Source organism: Seriola aureovittata, chromosome 24 (assembly GCF_021018895.1).
Source record: "Seriola aureovittata isolate HTS-2021-v1 ecotype China chromosome 24, ASM2101889v1, whole genome shotgun sequence".
Lineage (NCBI taxonomy): Eukaryota > Metazoa > Chordata > Actinopteri > Carangiformes > Carangidae > Seriola > Seriola aureovittata.
This window is the reverse complement of record NC_079387.1, coordinates 12225381-12247129: the sequence shown is the minus strand read 5'-3', so window position 1 is coordinate 12247129 and position 21749 is coordinate 12225381. Positions and strand designations below refer to the sequence as shown.

General features: G+C 42.8%; 2 protein-coding genes across 4 annotated transcripts; one reads left to right on the top strand and one right to left on the bottom strand.

The window, feature by feature from the left end:
• Positions 1-104: 104 nt before the first annotated feature.
• Positions 105-15573, top strand: fmnl2b (formin-like 2b). Its single transcript, XM_056370189.1, has 28 exons — positions 105-836; positions 2772-2855; positions 3266-3346; positions 3581-3657; positions 3766-3849; positions 4205-4348; positions 4433-4559; positions 4816-4892; positions 5022-5115; positions 5218-5292; positions 5733-5843; positions 6081-6230; positions 6414-6515; positions 6759-6979; positions 7760-7863; positions 8006-8191; positions 8462-8482; positions 8993-9117; positions 9209-9411; positions 9829-10063; positions 10687-10755; positions 10915-10995; positions 11261-11390; positions 11468-11628; positions 12708-12809; positions 12888-12983; positions 13193-13316; positions 13414-15573. The coding sequence occupies exons 1-28, from the start codon at positions 720-722 to the stop codon at positions 13500-13502; spliced, it is 3270 nt and encodes a 1089-aa protein (XP_056226164.1). The 5' UTR covers positions 105-719; the 3' UTR covers positions 13503-15573.
• On the bottom strand, positions 15571-21690 carry rgn (regucalcin). Of its 3 annotated transcripts, none has more exons than XM_056370194.1 (8): positions 21458-21641; positions 19905-20140; positions 19610-19792; positions 19408-19484; positions 17542-17656; positions 17266-17397; positions 16670-16824; positions 15571-16560 (listed from the first exon to the last, which is right to left on the bottom strand). In XM_056370194.1, the coding sequence occupies exons 2-8, from the start codon at positions 20065-20067 to the stop codon at positions 16510-16512; spliced, it is 876 nt and encodes a 291-aa protein (XP_056226169.1). In that variant the 5' UTR covers positions 20068-20140; positions 21458-21641; the 3' UTR covers positions 15571-16509. The 3 variants fall into 3 exon arrangements, with proteins under 3 accessions (XP_056226169.1, XP_056226168.1, XP_056226170.1); XM_056370193.1 differs by having other exon boundaries at positions 19905-20129; positions 21458-21639; XM_056370195.1 differs by lacking the exons at positions 15571-16560; positions 16670-16824 and adding an exon at positions 16833-17133 and having other exon boundaries at positions 19905-20129; positions 21458-21690.
• Between the last annotated feature and the right edge of the window lie 59 nt (positions 21691-21749).

The following is a 21749-nucleotide window of genomic DNA, read 5'->3' as shown; positions in this document are numbered from 1 at the left end:
ACACTGTCAGTCAGTGTCTCTCACCCCCCCCCCCCCCCCGAGTGAAAGTGTGTGTGTGTTTCAGCGTGTGTGTTGTGGGCGGAGCCTGTGGTAGCAGAAGGTTCATTGTCTGAGGAGGCAGAGAGAGAGCGGGAGGAGGGAGGGTCGAGCAAGGTAGACAAAGACTGCAGCTGGCAGAGAGAGAGAGAGAGAGAGAGACAAAGAGGAGGGAGGCAGACTCTCTCTCTTTCTTTCTTCATGTGGGGGAGGAGAGGGGGAGGATTAACCGGCTGATCTGCCACACACGCTCACACACAACACACACATTTCATATTACCACACACGCGCATGCACACACACACACACACACACACACACACACACACACACAACACGATAGCAGAGAAAAGCTTCATCTGGATCAGCAGCATCATCAGCAGCAGCAGCGGTGGTCGTGGTGGAGGCAGCAAGGACGAGAGACAAAGACACAGAGAGACGGGAGGTGGAGGGAGACGATCGGCACGTTTGAGGAGAGAGACAGACAGGAGGAGAAGAAGACAAGAGAGAGAGAGAAAAGAGAGAGAGAGACAGGCCTTCTCCACCTCGACCGCCCGTCTGTGTTCAGACTGTGATGGCCGACCACATGTTCCTGCTGCTGTGTGTCTGCTGAGTGTGTTGTTGTAAGTGGGTGTGTTCGATCTGTTCAGTGTGTGTGTTAGCAGTGTGTGTGCGTCTGTGTGATGGGTAACGCAGAGAGCATGGAGAGCCAGCTGGCTGTGATCCGGTCCAGAGCAGCTCCGGTTCGACTCCCGATGCCCGACCCAGCTGAGCTGGAGGAGAGATTCTCCATCGCGCTGGTGAGTACACAACACAAATACACATACATGATACACAACACAAATACACACATGATACACACACACGATATACACACATGAATGAATTAATCTATGTGATATACAGACTGATAAATACAAGCTGTCTATACAGTACCTAAAGGTCTCATGTGGAATTCATGGTTTGGTGGACTCTACTGTATCTGTCGGGAAAATGACTGACTGATACTAATACCAACACAGTAGCAGGTTAAAACCAGGTCCAGGTCTCCAGTCTGCGATTGGTCTGAGATTCTGAGAATCAAGATCTGGTCTGGGTATGAATCCAGTGTGTTAATGCTGGTTCTGGCTTTTCTGATGAGCCTGCAGACCGGCAGAGCTTCTGGTATTCAAGGACTTCAGGTTGGCTTTTATGAGTTTTTCTGGTCTGTGTTTAGCCTCTTGGAGGTTCTCAGAGTCTGTCTGGTCATCAGTCTGAGCTGGGGGAGTTAAAGAACCACGGAGGATCTCTCTGATCTGCATCGATTATAAGATCCAGTAGAACTCCTCTGAGTTCTGTGATCCAAACGGAGTGACTGCATGTCTGATAACATCTGTTTGGTTCCAGATATTCTGGTCTTTGACTCAGGGCTGAGGTTCACAGCCAACAGGAGTGTTGTTTAATCAGCGGTGATTTACTCAGTTGGAAGGTTTGTGCTCCTTCGTGTCTGTCAGAGACTATGTAATCTGAAATAGTACTTATGTTCATTAGTCCGGTCTATGGAGCTTTCAGGTGGTCTTCAAGTTTGGTTTGAGGTTCAGGATATCACCTGTTAAACTGGGAGAATATTTCATAAAATGTCAAAGGTCTGTCTCTCCTGCCTGAAGTCCTGAGTTGATGGCACCTGGGTTCCTCATGCTGTAAGTGGAGGGTGGACAGGGTGTGGTACATCACGCCAGTAAGGGGTCCTGCTTTCCACCTCCCATTCATTCACAGACTGGTTGCCGGACACACAGACCCGGGGCCTCATGTACGAATTCTTGTGTAGAATTGATATTTAATCATATCGTATGCACAAAGCTGGAAGGATGTGAACGCAATAAAAGAGGAATGAAACCGTGCACACACATGATTCCATGCACATTTTCTTTTTACATCACAATCAAAGTGAAATTGAGCACACATGTAGGAGACACTCCACCATCTGTCTGCCCTGAATTGAATATGTTATGTATAAATACACCTAGACATCCTGCCACACAGAGAAGTATGGAGTGATTTTATTCTGCACTCTGAGTGTAGCTGAGGCTGTTAATGCAGCTGGGTCCTGACATGTCATGCAACAAAATTAGTTTTTTTTGTTGTACATTATGACTGTTCTCTTGATCTAAGTGACTAAAATAGTTTATGGCTGTTTTTAGTTTATTTCATACATTTGAAATTAAGTAATGCATCTGAGAAAAGGGGAGACGATCTAAATCTTTTCCAACATTACGCATTAGTTTATAGATGGAAGTAAATGACTCATATGGACAAATGGGCTCGTCTGAAAACTCTGATTCTCAAAACTGTACCTGACCTCACCTGCTGCCCAGAACAGTCAGATTCAGATCCTCTCAGGTCATTGTTCAGTTTGTATGATCTGCTGACATCAATGACTCCACATCCAAACACTAATGAGTCTTTAAGATAATAAGGGGTTATTGCTGACAATTCTTTTATTTCTCTTGTTGCTTACGCTCAGTTAGAGTGTTGATGTTCATGAACACTTAGTGAGTGGTCCTCTGTGTTAAATAAAACTGTCATCACAGAAACACGGTGGATGGTTCACAGTTGTTCTGGGTTAGAGTTAAGGTGGTTGAGTTGTTGGGTTGTTTTAGGGAAAGGTATTTTGTGGATGTGCTGATGTAGTTTGTTTACAATGCACACAACGTCTTTATAAAATGTATTTATGTGCCTCACAATGTGTTTTTCAGAATTCAATGAACTTGCCTCCTGATAAGGTGCGTTTGCTGCGTTCCTATGACAACGAGAAGAAGTGGGAGCTGATCTGTGATCAGGTAGGTAGTGTTAATAAAGTTAATGAGTTTGAATCTGTTCCTACCTGAATAAGCTGGACTTTTACTCCTTGATAGTCTGCAGAAAAACCAACACAAATCACAGTTACACTTCATTTATATTTAAAGCATATTTCACTTTTACATCTATAAGGCAAGTAGAAGTGGAGCACTAACCCTCAGAGGGCCTTCAGTAATTTGGATAAAATTCTCTTAAAATGAAAAGTAATAAAGTAAATAAAAACATTGTTTTAATGTCAGAACTAAAACATTAGTGCAGGTGTATACACACTTTAGACCACCTGCTACAGGGTGTTTTCAGACAGGTTACATAGGTGTAAGACAGGTGTTATTGGTGGGCAGGGCTTCATATCAGATGTTATTCAAACATACTGTGTATGTGTTTGATGTAGGAGAGGTTTCAGGTGAAGAACCCACCACATACCTACATCCAGAAACTGAGAGGTTTCCTCGACCCGGCTGTCACACGCAAGGTGAGATGGGAAATGGAGTTTGTAGATGGTCTGTCCATTATTAACCTGTCTATCTCTCTCTCTACCTGTCTGTTTGATATTAACCTGTCTGCCTCTCTCTAACCTGTCTGTCGGTAATCTCTAATCTGTCTCTCTCTGACCTTTCTGTCTCTCTCCCTAACCTGTCTGTTGCTCTTTCTACTTGTCTGTCTATTATTAACCTGTCTGTCTCGCTCTCTACCTGTCTGTCTGCAGAAATTCAGGAGAAGAGTTCAGGAGTCGACTCAGACACTCAGAGAGCTCGAAATTTCTCTTCGTACAAACCACATCGGGTATCTCTCTGACTACCTATCTCTCACTTTAACCTGTTTGTCTCTCTCTAACCTGTCTCTCTGTAACCTCTCTCTCTCTCTCTCTCTCTCTAACCTCTCTGTGTGTAGGTGGGTCAGAGAGTTCCTGAATGAGGAGAATCGAGGTCTGGACGTTCTGGTCGAGTATCTTTCCTTCGCGCAGTATGCCGTCACGTAAGTTTTTGTTTGAAAAACTGTGACACATTTAAAGGACAAACACATGTACAATGTGGTTCATGTGTTTTATGAACATGGAACAGGTTTCATGTTAAATCAATCAGCTGACGGGTTAGGGTTAGTTACGTTAGATTAATCTTCATGTAAATATAGAAAACTGAATCCAGACTCAAACTGACGTGGCAGCAGATTATTCGTTATTTGGTAAAAATATAAATTTGACTTTTAGTACGACATGACCCTCACTTTCACTTTCTGTAGGTTTGATACTGAAATGACAACAACATGCAATAACTCTGATCTTATATTTATATATATTGATGTATGTTTATGTGTGTGTGTAAACATTCAGGTTTGATGGAGAGCAGTCAGAGGCTGGAGGCGAGGTTTCGTCCATCGACTCTCCCTGGAGTCGGTCCATAGAGGATCTCCATGGCGACTGCAGCCTCCCCTCCCCATCGTCCTCTGTCCCCCGAGCAGCTCGACACTCCATCAGGTAACAAATGAAGAAATGTGAAAACAGAAATACTCACCAGATAATCTTCACTCTGATCTCTGACCATGTTCTCTCTGTTTGTAGTTCGACTCTGGTGACTCGGTCCAACACGCTGCCGAGTCGTCGAACTCTGAAGAACTCACGACTCGTCTGCAAGAAGGACGACGTTCATGTTTGCATCATGTGTCTGAGAGCCATCATGAACTACCAGGTAACATACATTTAACATTATACTTGACAGCGATAAAATTACTCTGACCTAATTATCCTGAAGTAATCAATGTGAGACCCATCTGGAGAATTTAGCCCGGTGATGAGTTGATTCATTCACAGATTCTGAAGAGAACGACGATGATGATGTAAAATGTAAAAAATTAAGATATTTATTCTGAACAGATCTATAGATTGAACACATGACATATTGAATATCTGAGTCATTACATGTCACTGATCTTCCTCTTCCTCAGTACGGTTTCAACATGGTGATGTCTCATCCTCACGCTGTTAACGAAATCGCCCTCAGCCTCAACAACAGGAACCCCAGGTCAGTATCACAACTAGAGACACTAGGTATTAAATACAACATATAAAAAGGCAAACTACAACTGTAGAGAATAACAACCCCACCCCCATCTCTCTATCCAAACCACCAACCCCCCCACACCATCATCAGAACGAAGGCTCTGGTGTTGGAGTTGTTGGCGGCAGTGTGTTTGGTCAGAGGAGGACACGAAATCATCCTGTCGGCCTTTGACAACTTCAAAACTGTAAACAACATTTAACCCTTGTACTTTAGTGGTTGATTTGTTGATTGATTGATTGATTGATTGATTGATTGATTTATTGATTGATTGATTGATTTGTTCCAGGTGTGTTCAGAGTCAATGCGTTTTGAGAAGTTAATGGAACATTTTAAGAATGAAGATGACAACATCGACTTTTTGGTATGATGGATTCATATTAACTGACCTCTGTTTATGTCACTTCCTCTGCAACATCAAAAATGTAACTCTTCACTTGTTCATGTGAACATTACTGTTCATTACATGTCACCAGCTATAGTGTCATAATGATCCTCAACATGATCAAACTTGTTTTTAACTTATTTTAACATGATGAATAAAAGTATAAGCTCCCAACAGTCACTTCATTTGATTCAGCTGTAAACATAAACGTCACTTTATTTCACTTACATTATAATATATATATATAATATATATATATGTTTAACCTATTAACTTTATCTTAAACATTTCAAACCTTTAAGTTTTTTACTCCAACATAACTCAGCTGTGCAGTTTAAGTGGGTAACAAGTTACATCATCAGGTTAATAACTGGTTGTTAACGGACTATATCTTTTCTGTTGCTATGGTAACGGGGCAGGTGGCCTGTATGCAGTTCATTAACATTGTGGTTCATTCGGTGGAAGACATGAACTTCAGAGTCCATTTGCAGTATGACTTCACCAAACTCAACCTGGATGAACACCTGGAGGTAACACCGTGACATCATCAGCTCTCAGCCAATCACAGAAGAGCAAATATCTTCTATGACTCTGTACGCATTAGAATGCAATTATGATCACATGATCAGCTCTCAGCCAATCATATGACTTTTGTACAATAATCAAACCTGACTCCGTACTTTCAGGGTTATTGGACACAAAGAATTTAGCATATCATACACTTTTAACCTGTATGTGTTCCTTTGTCCTCACCTGTTTCCCCTCAGAGGCTGAAGCACACAGAGAGTGACAGGCTGCAGGTTCAGATTCAGGCATATCTCGACAACGTGTTCGATGTTGGCACACTGCTGGAGGACGCTGAGACCAAAACTGCTGCTCTGGAGAGAGTCGAGGAGCTGGAGGAGAGCTTGAGCACGGTGAGACAGACAGATAAAGACAGACCGATACCTGTCTGTCTCTCAACTGTCCTCAGATGTCAGAGCGTCTGCTGGAGGAACAATGACAGGCAGATAGAAAGATTTAGAGACAGTCGCGTGTAAAGACAGACAGGTAGAGAAACAGGTGTATTACTGACCTGTCCCTGTCTCAACTGTCCTCAGATGTCAGAGCGTCTCTTGGATGTGGAGAACGAAGCGATGCTGAAGATCGTTGAACTGGAGAAACAGCTGATGCAAACCAACAAGGAGCTCGACAACCTCCGGGTCAGTGCTGTTACCATGGAAACCACACAAACACTTAGTCACCGTGGTGACAGAAAATGTTGTATATGATGCTGATGACAAGATGGATATAGATTTCTGTTTCACCATCTGATCAGAAAAATGTTTCAATGTCAGGCTGATCCTTAACTAAATCCACACCTGTTACCTGTACAGTCTGTTTAACACCTGTTACCTGTGCTGTAACATGGTGTACTGTCCCTTTAACACCTGTTACTTGTGCAGGAGGTGTATGCGAGCGCCAACACCCAGGTGCACACCTTGCGGCGGATGGTTCGAGAGAAGGACCAGACGATCCGGCGTCAGAGTCGTCTAGAGCGTCAGGCTCAGGAGGCCCAGCAGGCCGGAGGACCTGGAGCTCCTCAACCTCAGAGAGGGGAGGGGGATGGGGGGGTGGCTGACTCTGCCTCCCCCTCACCTCCACCTTGTCCTAACCTATCCCCCAGGTAAGGCCAGATATTTCCCAACAGGAGACATAAGATAAAGAAAGAATATTGGACTTAGATTCATCAGGTAGACACAAACACCGCTGCCCATAAATTATCATGTTGATCTGTAACTGCTGGATGTGAAGAAAAGAATTTAGTATGTAAATTTAAATTATAATGGACCAATGACAGAACCCCGAGGAACCACTAAAGTAATTAATAAACACTCTAAATGACATAGTGATGTTGTTCATTGTGTGCTGGATGAATAACTGTTCAATATAACTTTATAAGTTATAATGTGTCCAATATGCTTTTCTTTGTCTGAAAGGTGTCAAAAATATATTTCAAAAAATTAATTAAAGCAGCTTCAACCTAGAACCAACCTTTCTCAGTATATGCATGAAAAATATAAAGGGCCAATAATAGAACCCTGAGGAACCCCACAACTAATTATTAATACAATGGGATGCTGTTGAATAAACAGAAAACAATTTGTTAAGATTTAAAACATATCTTAATCAGATAATAACATGTAAGAAGTGTTTACTGTTGTAAAGATCTGCCAATCAAAAAAAGAGTAATACAACTTTAAAGATCATATTTATTCTAACAAAACCTTTTAACTATAAATATGTTCTTTAAAAAATCAAAATAAGAGGAAAAAAAAAAATTCACTTCTGGTAATTTAGGTCAAAATCATAAAATGTCAGACATCCTGAAAAAAACAGAGCAGAGGGAATATAACAGCAACCAGTGACTAAGTGATTTGTGTTGATCGATTATTGATTTTGGCAGCCCTGAGACCGTAGCCTATCACAGCATGGGACCAGGGATGGGTGGAGCTCCAGGCATGCCGGCCCCACCCCCTCCTCCTCCTCCACCACCAATGCCAGGCACAGGTGGGTTTCAGCTCCACCAATCATAACACTCATCTGATTTAGAGGTTTAATCAGAGAAAATAGCTGAAGGATAAACGTTCAGTTCAAAAGAAACAAAGGTGTAAACAATTCCTGTTTTCTTTCTACTTCTCTGTCTTTAAAGTGTCCAACGGGCCATACCCTGCACCTCCGCCCCCTGCTCCTCCTCCACCTCCCCCACCACCTCCCCCCTGTCGGACAAGTGAGCTGTCGACCTCCGTCCCCATGCCCCCTCCTCCCCCCCCTGTGGCACCCCCTCTTCCTGGGACAGGGGGGTCCCCTACAGTAATCTTTAACTCTGGACTCGCAGGTAAAACCAGATTAGTGTTTCACCAGCTCCGTCTTTTAAAATTAAATTTGTGACAAGATATTTTAATTTTATTTGGTTGTTGTTTGTGGTGGAGGGTAAACAAATAACCCAGATCGCTAAGCTCTGTCACTCAGCCTTACAGTTGAGCTGGTAAACTGTATTCCACATTTCAGCCAATCACGGTCCATAATTCTCAATGGTCATGGTAAATGTGACATACACTCTGTTATCGGTTTCACTAACTTGTTGTTTTTCCTCATTTGCTGACAGAGGGGCCCCTCAAGTTATTCTGTAAGTTTACTGACATTTTGATATTAAACACCACTGTTGTCACTGTTTCCCCTCCTCCATGACCTGGAAAATTCTTCCCACCAGCCTCCAGTTAATCATGTCGACCTGGAACAACCAGTAACCAGTAACATTTGAGGTTTATACAAAGGCCAAGCAGATTTAAGTAGGTTTCATATGTGATTTCGTATAAGTTAAATAAAGTTAATAAGTTGATCAGGTACAAACTCTCCTGGGACACAAACTGAAGCAAATACGTGTTTGTCATAAACAGAGGAGGAACAGATCTGAAATCAGTTGTAGCCTGAGCTGCCACACAAGGTCAGATTTAATCTGTCCAGGTAGTTACAGGTAACACAAGATGAAAAAGAATAAATCAGAGAAAATTCAATTCACAAATCAGACTTTTACTTAATCCCACTATAAATCTGATTCCAAGTCGTCTGTGTCCCTTCTCACTTGTCTCTTCTCCTGACCTGTCTCCCTGCTCACCTGTCCACCTGTCTCGTGCAGCGGTGAAGATAAAGAAGCCGATCCAGACCAAGTTCAGGATGCCAGTGTTGAACTGGGTCGCTCTGAAGCCGAGTCAGATCAATGGCACCGTCTTCAATGACATCGATGACGAGGCCATCCTGCAGGTAACACATACAACCAGGAGATGGACACAGAGGACTCTGATTACCAGTGTCATTGTTTACCTGTCTCTCTGATTAACCATCTCTTTCTCAGGACCTGGACGTGGAGGGGTTTGAGGAGCTGTTTAAGACAAAGGCTCAGGGTCCAGCGGTGGACTTGACTCTGTCCAGACAGAAACTTCCTCAGAAAGCTCCATCCAAAGTTTCCCTGCTAGAGGCCAACAGAGCCAAGAACCTGGCCATCACCCTGAGGAAGGCCGGCCAGGGTTCAGAGGTCATCTGCCGAGCCATCCACATGTAGGTCAAAGTGCACCAGTAACTCTCCCACCAGTAAAACCTCAAATATCTCCAGTAAGACAACTGTACAGTGGTCAGAAGCAGGTAAAAGCGGAATCAGTGCAGCTGAATGTCGGCACCACATGACCAGGTATGGTAGTTCTGATAAGTTTCATGAGATTAAAGGTGAGTAGTTCAACAATCAATAATCAGCTCCAGTCAGCAGCAGTCAGGCCAGCTCCTGCCCAGTATTGCCACCTAGAATCAGACCGGTATACAGCAGCTGATACTGTCAGGACTCCATCAGATGAGACCATTAGACAGGTGTGTTCAGGCTGTGATTACCTGCGAGTCCATTCACAGTTTTAATAGGAAGGTGTTTTGTGTCAGATCTAAATGAGTCCCTGTAACTGAACAGCAGTCTGGTTGTTTGTGCAGCTTTGACCTGCGGACAGTCCGGGTTGACTTTGTGGAGTGTCTCATGCGTTTCCTGCCGACGGAGGCTGAGGTGAAGCTGCTACGGCAATACGAAAGGGACAGAAAACCTTTGGAGGCCCTAAGCGACGAAGACCGATTCATGATGCAGTTCAGTCGTATCGAAAGACTCAGTCAGCGCATGTCGATCATGACTTTCATGGGCAACTTCACTGACAATGTCCAGATGTTAACTCCGGTAAGACAAACAGGTGTTTAGACAGAAAACATTGTGCATGGTCACACTTCAAACACCTAGTTCAAAGCTCAGTTCACACTGATTAAAATGCACTAGTTTCTCACACACACACACACACACACACACACACACAACTGTTTTTTTAATGAGTGATGAGCTGTTCTTTTCCTCCAACCCATCCATACCCAGCCCCTAACCACATCACCGTACACTACTGTAAGAGTCACAGATTACTTCTAAAAGCCAAGAAAACCAATGTATGTGTTTTACCACCAACACAATGTGTCATAAAGCAGGACAAGTCTAAACAGATCGGTTTGCAAATGTAATTCAGCTCTAGAGGAACATTTCAAAAACAAACTAGATTTCAGGCTCAACCACTGGATTCATTACAGCCAGAGAGATGTGATTTCACTTCACTTACATTCACTTTGAAATGTTCAGTTCACTGTTCAGGAACGTGATCCATTAGTTCATGCACAGCACTGTCACAAAAATGTGTGGACAGACAGGTGTGTTGACAGTGACCTGTCTCACTGTGTTCAAGTCAATTTTTATTTGTATAGCGCTAATTCACAACATAAGTTATCTCAAGGCAACCTGTTTTTTGTTTTTTTTGCCAGCAACTCCACGCCATCATCGCTGCCTCAGTTTCTATAAAATCGTCTCAGAAGCTCAAGAAGATCCTTGAGGTCAGTGTGAGCTTTACATGTCTGTATCTATTCAGAATATGTTTCTATATCATCTGATATGTGTCAGCATAAATTAATATACAGTGTATACAATCCTATTTTTATAGGTTTATTTATATAAGGTGAATGTGAGTGAAATGGCATCTGATCTTGTTGTAGATCATCTTGGCTCTGGGAAACTACATGAACAGCAGTAAGAGAGGAGCCGTCTATGGATTCAAACTGCAGAGTTTAGACCTGGTAAGACACACACACACACACACACACACACACACACACACACACACACACACACACACACACACACACACACACACACGGTGCTGAGGTTAGGAAGTCAGATTGTAAACCATGATCATGGAGTAACACTCTCTGGATTGACATGAGCTTTAATGACCAAAGACATGAGACTAAACCAAGCTCGAGTCAGACTCAGGCATTGACTGTGTCTCATTATGTCAGTGAGTGTCCTCACAACTCACGTAAGACACACGTGTGTTTTTAGCTCCTGGAGACGAAGTCGACTGACAGGAAACAGACGTTACTTCATTACATCGCCAACGTGGTGAGAGAGAAATATCCTGCAGTGTCGCCCTTCTATAACGAGCTTCACTACGTCGACAAGGCTGCTGCAGGTGAGTCTGTCAGCCAATCACAGTTCTGCAGATACATCACTTACCTGTCTGTTTACCTGTTCACCTGTGTATTTTAGTGAGCCTGGAGAACGTGCTGTGTGATGTGAAGGAGCTGCAGCGTGGCATGGAGCTCACCTGGAGAGAGTTCAGTGTTCAACACAATGCGACGCTAAAAGACTTCATCAGCAGGAACGAATCACGACTCAGCAAACTGCAGGAGGACGCACGCATTGCACAGGTGAGACCACACATACATCATACAGGTGAGGATGCACATACCACACAGGTGATAACACACATTCAGGGTCCTGTTGATATCCAGACTGACACATTCAGGTTGTTCAAATAAAAACACACAGAATCCTCCTGTTTCTAAGTTTCCTTCAGTATCACAGTGATACAGTGACAGTTGTCTGAACATCATGACACACTGCAGACAGGAGCTGATCACAGCTGATTCTGTTAACTACTACTTTGACTATTAACTTGTTTTTATCAGGCTTAGAGGTTCATCTATAAAACTGATAAAAAACACTCGTTAGTAGCAACAGTGACTCACGTTCTTCAGCGTTTAAATCATCCAACCTGCAGCAGGAGATGTGACATCAGGCTGCGTTCACACCATCAAACACAACCGACAGCAGCCTGTTCAACACTGTAGTCCAGAAACTAGCCGACCGTTTAAACACAAGAGAGGAGAAATTATTTAACAGGACATTTCATTTTTTCTCTCATTTTCCATGACTGAAAACTGGTCAATTTTTTTCCAGGTTTTCCAGGATACATGTGAACCCTGATTATGTAAAAATTATAAACAACACTTATGTTCTGTTGTGATTTTTTTTTAACTACAATTTTAAAGTCCTTAAAAACTAAATGGTTCTTCAAAAGTTAAAATAATAACAAACTAATAACAGAATATTTGCAGTTTTACTTTTGTGTAAGTGTTTTATCTTAACATCTATTTAATAGAAATAACAACACAGACTATCTAAAGACGTTTCCCGATGTATGAAATGTTTTCAACCCGTTAAATCTGTAGAATATCCACACTGTCTACTAAGATAATGTTTTTATTGCTGTATAATTAAATTATCTTTCAGGCTGATGATATCACTGCTACAGTTGTCCAATCACAGCAGAAAAACTGTCATCAATAAAGTCTTTTCACAAGTTGTTTCTAATTTGTAAACCATAATTATAAATCCTGCTATTCAAAAGCTATTGAATTCAACCAGCTGGTCGACTGTGTTCAACGACACTGTACAACTTATATACACTGTAAAACAAACTGGATTGTTTTTGTTTGGACTTCAGGACGCGTTTGAAGATGTGGTCAAGTTTTTCGGAGAGAGCTCCAAGACGATGCCACCATCCGTCTTCTTCCCCATCTTTGTTCGCTTCATTAAAGCATACAGGGTGAGTAAACACAACTCATCTCAGTCCTTCCCACAGCGATTGCAACACACACAAATCATTTGTTGTGTGTTTGTTCAGCTGGCAGAGGAGGAGAACGAACAGAGGAGACGTCAGGAGCAGATGTTGTTGGAGAAACTGGAACAAGAGGAGCAGCAAGAGGAGGAGGAGACAAAGGTGAGACCTGCTGAAACACCTGAAGTTTAAATATTCACAGGTGCAGAGTCACATCATCACCTAAACAGTCTCCGATTGGTCTGAAGGCTGTGACTGTGCTGAGGTCATTCATGAAAAAAGCGGGACAGACGCGACGGGCTCATAAGTAAAATAATGCAATTTGTAAAGTGATTTTAAAGGTTGAACTTAATAGTCCCCCCCCCCCCCAGTCTCCTTCCCACAGGGGGAAGCGGCAGCAGCAGGAGCTGATAACAGAGCTGAGACGACGACAAGGAAAAGACAGCCGCCATGTTTATGAAGGGAAGGACGGAGCTATAGAGGACATTATCACAGGTAAACACTCCAGCCCAGGTAAAGAGGCACAAATCAGACCAAGTGTTCCCTGTCTGTCATGTGATTGGTTCTTTGTTTTTTTTTTTTTTGCCTGCAGCTCTAAAGACCGTCCCTTTCACGGCTCGATCAGCCAAACGCAGTTCTCGTTTTTTCTGTGACCCCACCCACACCGAGGAGCACTACTGAGAAAGAGAGAGGGCCTGAGACCTTACATCAGAGAGAGAGACCATACGTTTTAAGTGACCATGTCTGAGGACAATGATGCATCTTCTTCAGCTGGCCATGCCCACTTCTAATCAATGGGACCAATTAGCACTTTGAACATTTCTGATCGATCGATATGAACTGATGACATCGTGATTTGTATGTTATTTTATTGGGTTGTTTGTGCACGGACTGACGCCCAGACACCACCTGACCTCTGACCTTTGGATTTTTTTTTTTATATGTGTGCTGCACGTACTTCGACCTGCAAGCTGTGTCACTTAAATCTATAAAAAAATTTGGCAACTGAAAGTTTATTGACTGGCAAAAGTCGCCAGCTGGAGGAGCAGCACACGAAAACAAACCTCCTCAGTTCTGATCAACATATACACAATGACAACAGCAACTGAAACACTCCAACCAAGTCACACCCTCTTCCTCAGCAGAACTCGATGACAATGGTCGAACACCATGTGACGAGGAAGATCATGTGGTACAACTGAAAGTCAGGCTACCTGGAACTGGTTCAAGGGTCAGGTAGTTCCAGATTACAGACAATCTTGTCTACACATGATTAACCTCCACACTTATAGAAAGGATGTACGAGGAGAAATGGGATGTTAAAGTGTGCCACAAACTGACTGTGGGCTGTTAAATGCTTTCTGTAGAGTGTGTGACCACAGGTGGCGCTGTAGAGCAGAATTCTGATCAGCTGGTGTTGTTGGAGATGGACACATATGTAATAATGACTAAAAGACTAAGACTGTAAGACTAAAAACATTGAATTTCTGCATCACAGCACCAACCACCACACTCTGTGTCTTGGTTCTGGGTCAGCAGGTCTGTGGTTGTTCTGAGTTCCTTTAGTCTGTGTCTTTAAGTGGTTCTTGTACAGGGTTCTACTGCTTTCACTACATTGTGTTCTACTTTGTTCTACTGTATCTACTAGCCTTACCAGAGCCAGGGATACACAGAGTCTGGCAGCTCTCTGAACAGCTGGATTTATTAACAGTGTTAGCATAAAGTGTTAGCTTCCACCATCACAGTGTCACACTGGCCTTCAGAGCCCAAACTCTGTTTATCTGTGACTCTGCCTCTCTCCAGTCACCTGATCCTGAACTTGTCATTTCTAACTGCTGCGCTAGAGCCACACCAGCAGGAGCTTCACAACACATTTAACCCATTTTCCTGCATACATGAAACTACGCACTACAGAAGGTCTTGGCGTGCTAAATGTTTCCTAAAGTTCAGCTGTGAGCTGCAATTTAAAGCATTACACTGAAGAGGGAGCTGTACTACACTTTTAAATGACTGCCTAGTTGCCCAGTTTGTCTGTTGTCGTTAAGAATTACCTCCAACATGAAGATTGAGTCTGAAGAAAGTAAACTGGATGTCCTCGTCAAGCACTGTGGTAACATGACGTCAGTCTGCTAGTGAGCCTCTGGTCAGGACAGACCTGTAAAAACCGGGATGTACATTGAGAAACCTATATGGACAGACAGGGTTAGGGTTAGGGTTAGGCTAACTCCTGGCTGACAGGAGCACATCTGGACAAACATGGACAAAACCTGAAAAGATGGAAAAACATGGACGTAACTGTAGAAATAAGGACTTACCCAGGGCAACAGGGTCGTGCCAGGACAAATGTGGAGACCATGACAAACCTGGAAAGATGTGGAAAATACACAAGAGATGTTGTCACATCTGGACAAAATGCACGGACCTGGACCAATAGGGACAAACCAAGACAAATCTGGACAGACCTGTCATGTCATCCTGCAGTATTTCTGTCTCCTGGTGTCCCTGTTTGGGTGTGGAGGGCAGTCCAGTCTGAAACTCAAAACAGTGACTAATGTGTCCATGCTGCCCCCCCCCCCCCACCACCACTTCATTTCATACCTTTGACCTTCATCTCAGACAAAAATGTGAAACAGCACAAAGTTTTCTAAGTGTATATACATTTTCTAGAACGCTGTGTAGCTCGTACTGTTCAGTGTTTGTTGGTGGTGATTCTGCACTTGGTGTGTAAATAAAACGCACACTGTCCACATGATGCTCTGTCACTTTAATACATTTCACCACAGTCACAATAACAGGAAAACTACATAAACCACAATCCTCAGTATCCGGCCTTGGCTGCAGGTGTTCAACAATAGTCAGACAGACACACGCCATGAGGCTGTGACAGGAGTCAGTTACCGGGCTGAGGAGCTGCAGGTGTGCAGACCGCTGTTATTTTAGAAACAGTTCTGATGAACAATGGTGATAAACACGAAGCTCTCTGACATACACATTTTGTTTTGTGACTACTTCAGGGTTAGGGTTAGTCAAATTGTGCCAGTGCTTTTACTGTGAAGCTGTAGCAGTAGGAAATGTTCATCTTACATTAGCAGCAACTTCATGTTTGTCGCTCCGTTCACAAAACAGCAGATTATAAAAATTTTACTTTCATCCGTCACCATGTTTTACTTCGGAGATATGAATCTTTAAAACTCTGATGCTCAACGTTTATTTATTTTCACCAGTTATACAAAGTCACATATATACCAAGTTTGGTTGACTCTGATTGGCTGTTGAATGTCAATGTGACAGTTTCCTTGTTTCTTTTTTTTTTTTTTTTTTTTTTTTAAGTATATTTTTTGGGCTTTTTATGCCTTTATTTGATAGTATAGTGGAGAGAGACAGGAAACAGGGAGGCAGAGAGGGGGAATGACATGCAGCGAGAGGCCGTCCGACCGGGGCCAACTGCAGCGAGGACTGTAGCCTCTACACATGGGGCGCCTGCTTAGACCACTACGCTACACGACGCCCCACAGTTTCCTTGTTTCTAATTGGCTCTCTCTTCATTTAGTTATTTAAAGATAAAAACTACAAATTTGAACTATATATTATTAAACGATTAATCAATGAAGTTATTGATTGCTGCAGTGAGCTAACAGTTAATAAGCCACTTCCTGGAGGTAATCTGTGCTGTGATTTGGCCTGAAGATCACCCTGAGAACGAGTTTGAAGGTCGACCTTTGACCCCAAGTCCTCTCACCTGTAAATAACCACACACAAACACAGACAGGCTGTCAGCAACCTTAGGTGTATGACACTGAGAACAGAGGTGCGTTGGTGATACAGGTGAGTGGTTTACTGGGTCTCACCCTGAAGGTGTGTCCGGCGAGTGGCTGCTGGCTACTCTCTGATTGGTCAAGGCCCAGACTAGCTGAGGTCACGTAGAGGTCAGAGTAGTCTGGACCTCCAAAACAACAGGAAGTGGTCTTCATCACCGGGAGAGAGACTGTCTGCAGCCGCACACCTGAGGGAAAACAACAGGTACCTTCATCTTCATCATCACTTTATTCAGTCAAACTCGCTCACACCTGTTGTTCGCATCTGGAGAGTCATTCCGGTCACAGGTGCTAATGGATGTTAGACCTCCTCGTCTACAGACCTATCTCCAGTCTGACAGACATCCTCTTTCAAGACTCTTTAACCCACTGTCCAATGTGGAATCTGCTGTCCTCAGAGGACCGTGTCCTGGACCAGCTTCTGTCTCAGGTCCTGCAGGAAATCTGTGTTTGTTCTTGTCTTCGTCTGTCATGTGACCACCTCCAACTGAACAACTCTGCAGGTGTTCAACAGGTGGAACTCAACAGTCAGAACTGAACAAGAACAAACGTCTTTGACTTTGACTGAACCAATAAAACCACTATCACCACTGTGACCAGTACTGATCATTATAACTAGTATAACTAACCAGTGGCAGGGTCAATGTTGATGACTCGTCCTCCATTGTAACAGGCAACCCAGAGACGACCTTCAGCATCAACTGTCATCCCATCAGGAAGCCCCTCCCCCTCCTCCATACGGTACACCACACGACGGTTACCTAGGAAACAACAACACACACACATAAAACAGTTATTTCACTTTTCACTGACCTAATTATTTTGTTTTGACAGCAACATGCCATATAAATAAATATATGTATGTGTGAGTACACACATGTACTGCAGTATAAGTACACAGTTACCAAGGCATCCAGAGTTTGAGTCATAGTCGAACGCATCAACGGTCAGAGACAAACTGTCAATGTAGAAAAACGTCTTCTGATCCAAAGACCAGTCCAAACCATTAGATATGTCCACCTGAGAGATAGACAGGTACAGAGAGAGACAGGTCAAAGACCAGTCCAAACCATTAGATACAGTCATGGCGAAAAATATTGGCACCCCTGCACTTCTTTCAGATAATGCAGCATTTCTCCCAGAAAATTGTTGCAATTAAAAATGCTTTGGTATTCACATGCTTATTTCTTTTGTTTGCATTGGAACAACACAAAAAAGCAGAGAAAAAAAGCCAAATCTGACATTATTCCACACAGAGCTCCAAAAATGGACTGGACAAAATTATTGACACCCTCAACTTAAAATTTGGTGGAACACACTTTGGAAAAAATAACTGAAATCAGACGCTTTTTGTCACCATGAATGAGTTTATGAAACCTCTCTACTGGAATTTTGGGCCACTCTTCTTTTGTCAACTGCTCCAGGTTTCTCAGATTTGATGGGTGCCTTCTCCCAACTGCTGTTTTGAGATCTCTCCACAGGTGTTCTATGGGATTTAGATCTGGACTCATTGCTGGCCACTTCAGAACTCTCCAGCGCTTTGTCTTAAACCATTTTTGGGTGCTTTTTGAAGTATGCTCTGGGTCATTGTCCTGCTGGAAGACCCATGACCTCTGATGGAGACCCAGCTTTCTGACACTGGGTCCTACATTGCGCTCCAAAATTCTTTGGTAGTCTTCAGATTTCATGATGCTATGCACACAGTCAAGGCACCCAGTGCCAGAAGCAGCAAAGCAACCCCAAAACATCTGTGAACCTCCACCATGTTTGACCGTAGGGACCATGTTCTTTTCTTTGAAGATCTCATTTCGTTTTCTGTAAACAGAACAATGATGTGCTTTACCAAAAAGCTCTATTTTGGTCTCATCTGTCCACAGGACGTTCACCCAGAAGGATTTAGGCTTCCTCACGTAAGTTTTGGCAAACTCTAGTCTGGCATTTTTATGTCTCTTTGTCAGCAGTGGGGTTCTCCTGGGTCTCCTACCATAGCATCCCATTTCATTCAGATGGTGACAGATAGTGCAAACTGACACTGATGTACCCTGTGTCTGCAGGTCAGTTTGAATTTCTTTGGAAGTTGATCGAGGTTCTTTATCCACCCTTCAAACAATCCTTCGTTGCAATCTTTCATCAATTTTCCTCTTCCATCCACATCCAGGGAGGTTAGCTGCAGTGCCATGGGTTGTAAACTTCTTGATGACATTGTGCACAGTAGACACAGGAACATTAAGATCTCTGGAGATGGACTTGTAGCCTTGAGATTGTCCATGCTTTTCCACAATTTTGGTTCTCAAATCCTCAGACAATTCTTTGCTCTTCTTTCTTTTCTCCATGCTCAGTGTGGTACACACAGAAACATAAGACAAAGGTTGAGTCAGCTTTTCTCCATATAAACTGGTTGCCAGTGTGATTTCTATATGGCCAGCACCTGCTAATTGCCATAGGTGAGTTTAAATACAAATTAAAGGAGCATCACATGCTTGAAATCCTATTATTTATTACAATTTTGAAAAGGTGCCAATAATTTTGTCCAGTCCATTTTTGGAGCTCTGTGTGGAATGATGTCAAATCCGGCTTTTGTTCTCTGCTTTTTGTGTTGTTCCAATGCAAACAAAAGAAATAAACGTGAATACCAAAGCAATTTTAATTGCAACAATTTTCTGTGAGAAATGGCACATTATCTGAAAGAAGTGCAGGGGTGCCAATATTTTTGAGTGTAGGTCCACCAACAGGTAGAGAGAGAGACAGGTAAACAGACAGACAGGTGATACCTGGCTCAGGTGTTTGGTCACAGTGAGGTCAGAGGCCACAGAGAACAGAGACCCTTGCTGCTCCTTCCCCATCGTACCTGAGACACATCACAACGTTAGCATGGCAACACAGGGAAAAATGCACAGAGGTGTGTGCACACCGTATTATAAATGTGATTACACAATACGTTTTATAAGCGAGGCCGCAGGTGAACAGACTCACCTGCCAGGAGACGTCCAAACGGATCAACCTTTCCATCGTTCAGTCGGTTGTTTGGTTTGTCCTCATCCACCTCCACCAGTGATGTCAATTTCTGAGTCAGCCAATCGACAGCCACAATGCTGCGTCCCACACCTGCTGCATAACCACCTGACCTACGAGGAACTGCGAAGCCCACCGTGTCACCTGTGGACAGACAGGCAGGTCAGACAGACAGGTTAAATAATTACAAGTTTAACTAAAATTTTATTGTATTATTAAATTAACTTGAATATTTCCTGGGTGCTGATTGGCCGACCTGTCTCCACAGACTGGATCTGATTTGTCGTTGGACTCCAGCGATGGATTTTCTGCCCGGCAATGTCAACAAACAGCAGCGTCTGCTCTGACTCCTCCCACACCGGCCCTTCACCAATCAGAGCACTCGCTTTCACCACACACTCCACATTCACTGATGACATCGTCACCAGGCTGTCTGGACCAATCACTGAGCGGGAATCCCTTCACTCACCTGTACCTGTTTCTGTGAACATACTACATGTTACATAATAGTAAAACACTATAATCATTACAGTAATATATATACCACTCTATGTAAAGTACTTATGGCTGTCCTATACTTTATAATAATACACTATGTACATATTATTACACATTATAGTACTGCACACATCACTTAATAAAACAGTAGACAATATATGGTTCACATGCGATTACACAGTACTGCTATTATAGTAATACACTGTATACCACTTCATTACCGCATGTAACTAAAGATTAATCCAACACACATTACACAGAAGTAAAATGTACACTACACAGTACTACACAGCATCCTACAGTAGTCGTATCATATACAACATATGAGCCCTATGTGACTTCCCAGTACTAGAGTGTACTACATCCATGCTGCATGTTACACATACCAATCTATAATACACAATATACTAATAGTTTACGTGATTACACAGTACTACACTAGGAACTACAAACTCCATGTTAATTTACTGCATGTTCTAGTTAAATATTTTACTACTACATATTATAGTACTGCACATTTTCTTACATAAACAGCACACTGTAGTACTACACAGTACAACATGGTAGGACTGCGTACTATAAAACTCTACTGTTACATGTCGTATTATTAGAACATGATACCACACTTTACAGTCTGCAGTATCATAGTACTACACGTGCACTGCATATTATACTGCTACATAGGTGTTATATAGATTAGTACTGTATAGTAGTACAGTGTACTGTACATATTACACAACTGGAACTTATGGATTTATGGAGTTAACTTAGTGACCTGTTTATTAACCGGGTTAGTTAATGTTTCAACACTTCTCTTTCGCCAGACTCCATTAAACAAACCGTCACTTTTTGTTGCTGCCTTGCTAATTGGCACTTCACCGATGTGCTGGAATCTAACTACTGATTTTCTAGGACTCTAGAAGCTTTTCTCCTGTATTCTGTATGCAGATATCACGTGGAGCAGAACTGCATCTTAATACCAGCTTTTAGAAATACACCAGTGATTTCTGACGTCACCTCCAGTGTCTGTCCTCGTGAATCAGCGGAGTTAAAATTGAAGTGATTTAAATGCGGTTTAGTATGTTCCTGAATGCCGAGACGAAGACTGACTTACAGCCAATTCAGTTACATAAACGTTTTACTTCCGTTAACACACTACAGTTTCAAATTAACACATATGTGAATGGAGTCTGGCTCAGTTCTTAAACTTTGGTTCAAATACGTTCACAGCGCACGTAGAACAACTGTATGTGATAAAATCAGGTTTACTTTGTTTTTAAATGTGCATTTGTACACAATGTAAAAACTTACCTGCTGCAGTGACTTGCGCCCCCCACTCAAGTTTCAGCTGGTACGTTGCGTCAGCTGACAAAGCGACAGCTCCGCCCCTCCCAAACGCCGGACCCGACTGAACGCACCCGACCATACTAATATGTGGACTCAGCAAAATTCATGTAGTCAATCTGATTTATAATCGATAATAAAAATTGATTAGGTCAATGTACCGCTACAGTCTTAAGTGAAAAGTTTAGATTCAAACATTTGAACTGAATAAAACTGAAGATCCACATATTGATTTATTATCAATAAAACTGCTTAACAA

Bases quoted from the DNA above. Each gene is read 5' to 3' on its own strand.
- rgn (XM_056370194.1), bottom strand. From the start codon at position 20,067: ATGTCATCAGTGAATGTGGAGTGTGTGGTGAAAGCGAGTGCTCTGATT. The intron at 16,825-17,265 runs GTTAGTTATACT...GTTTTCCCTCAG, and splicing joins CAACATTGACCCTGCCACTG to GTGTGCGGCTGCAGACAGTC. The intron at 16,561-16,669 runs GTGAGACCCAGT...GGTTATTTACAG, and splicing joins TCGCCGGACACACCTTCAGG to GTGAGAGGACTTGGGGTCAA.
- fmnl2b (XM_056370189.1), top strand. From the start codon at position 720: ATGGGTAACGCAGAGAGCATGGAGAGCCAGCTGGCTGTGATCCGGTCC. The intron at 11,391-11,467 runs GTGAGTCTGTCA...TGTGTATTTTAG, and splicing joins CGTCGACAAGGCTGCTGCAG to TGAGCCTGGAGAACGTGCTG. The intron at 11,629-12,707 runs GTGAGACCACAC...TTTGGACTTCAG, and splicing joins AGGACGCACGCATTGCACAG to GACGCGTTTGAAGATGTGGT.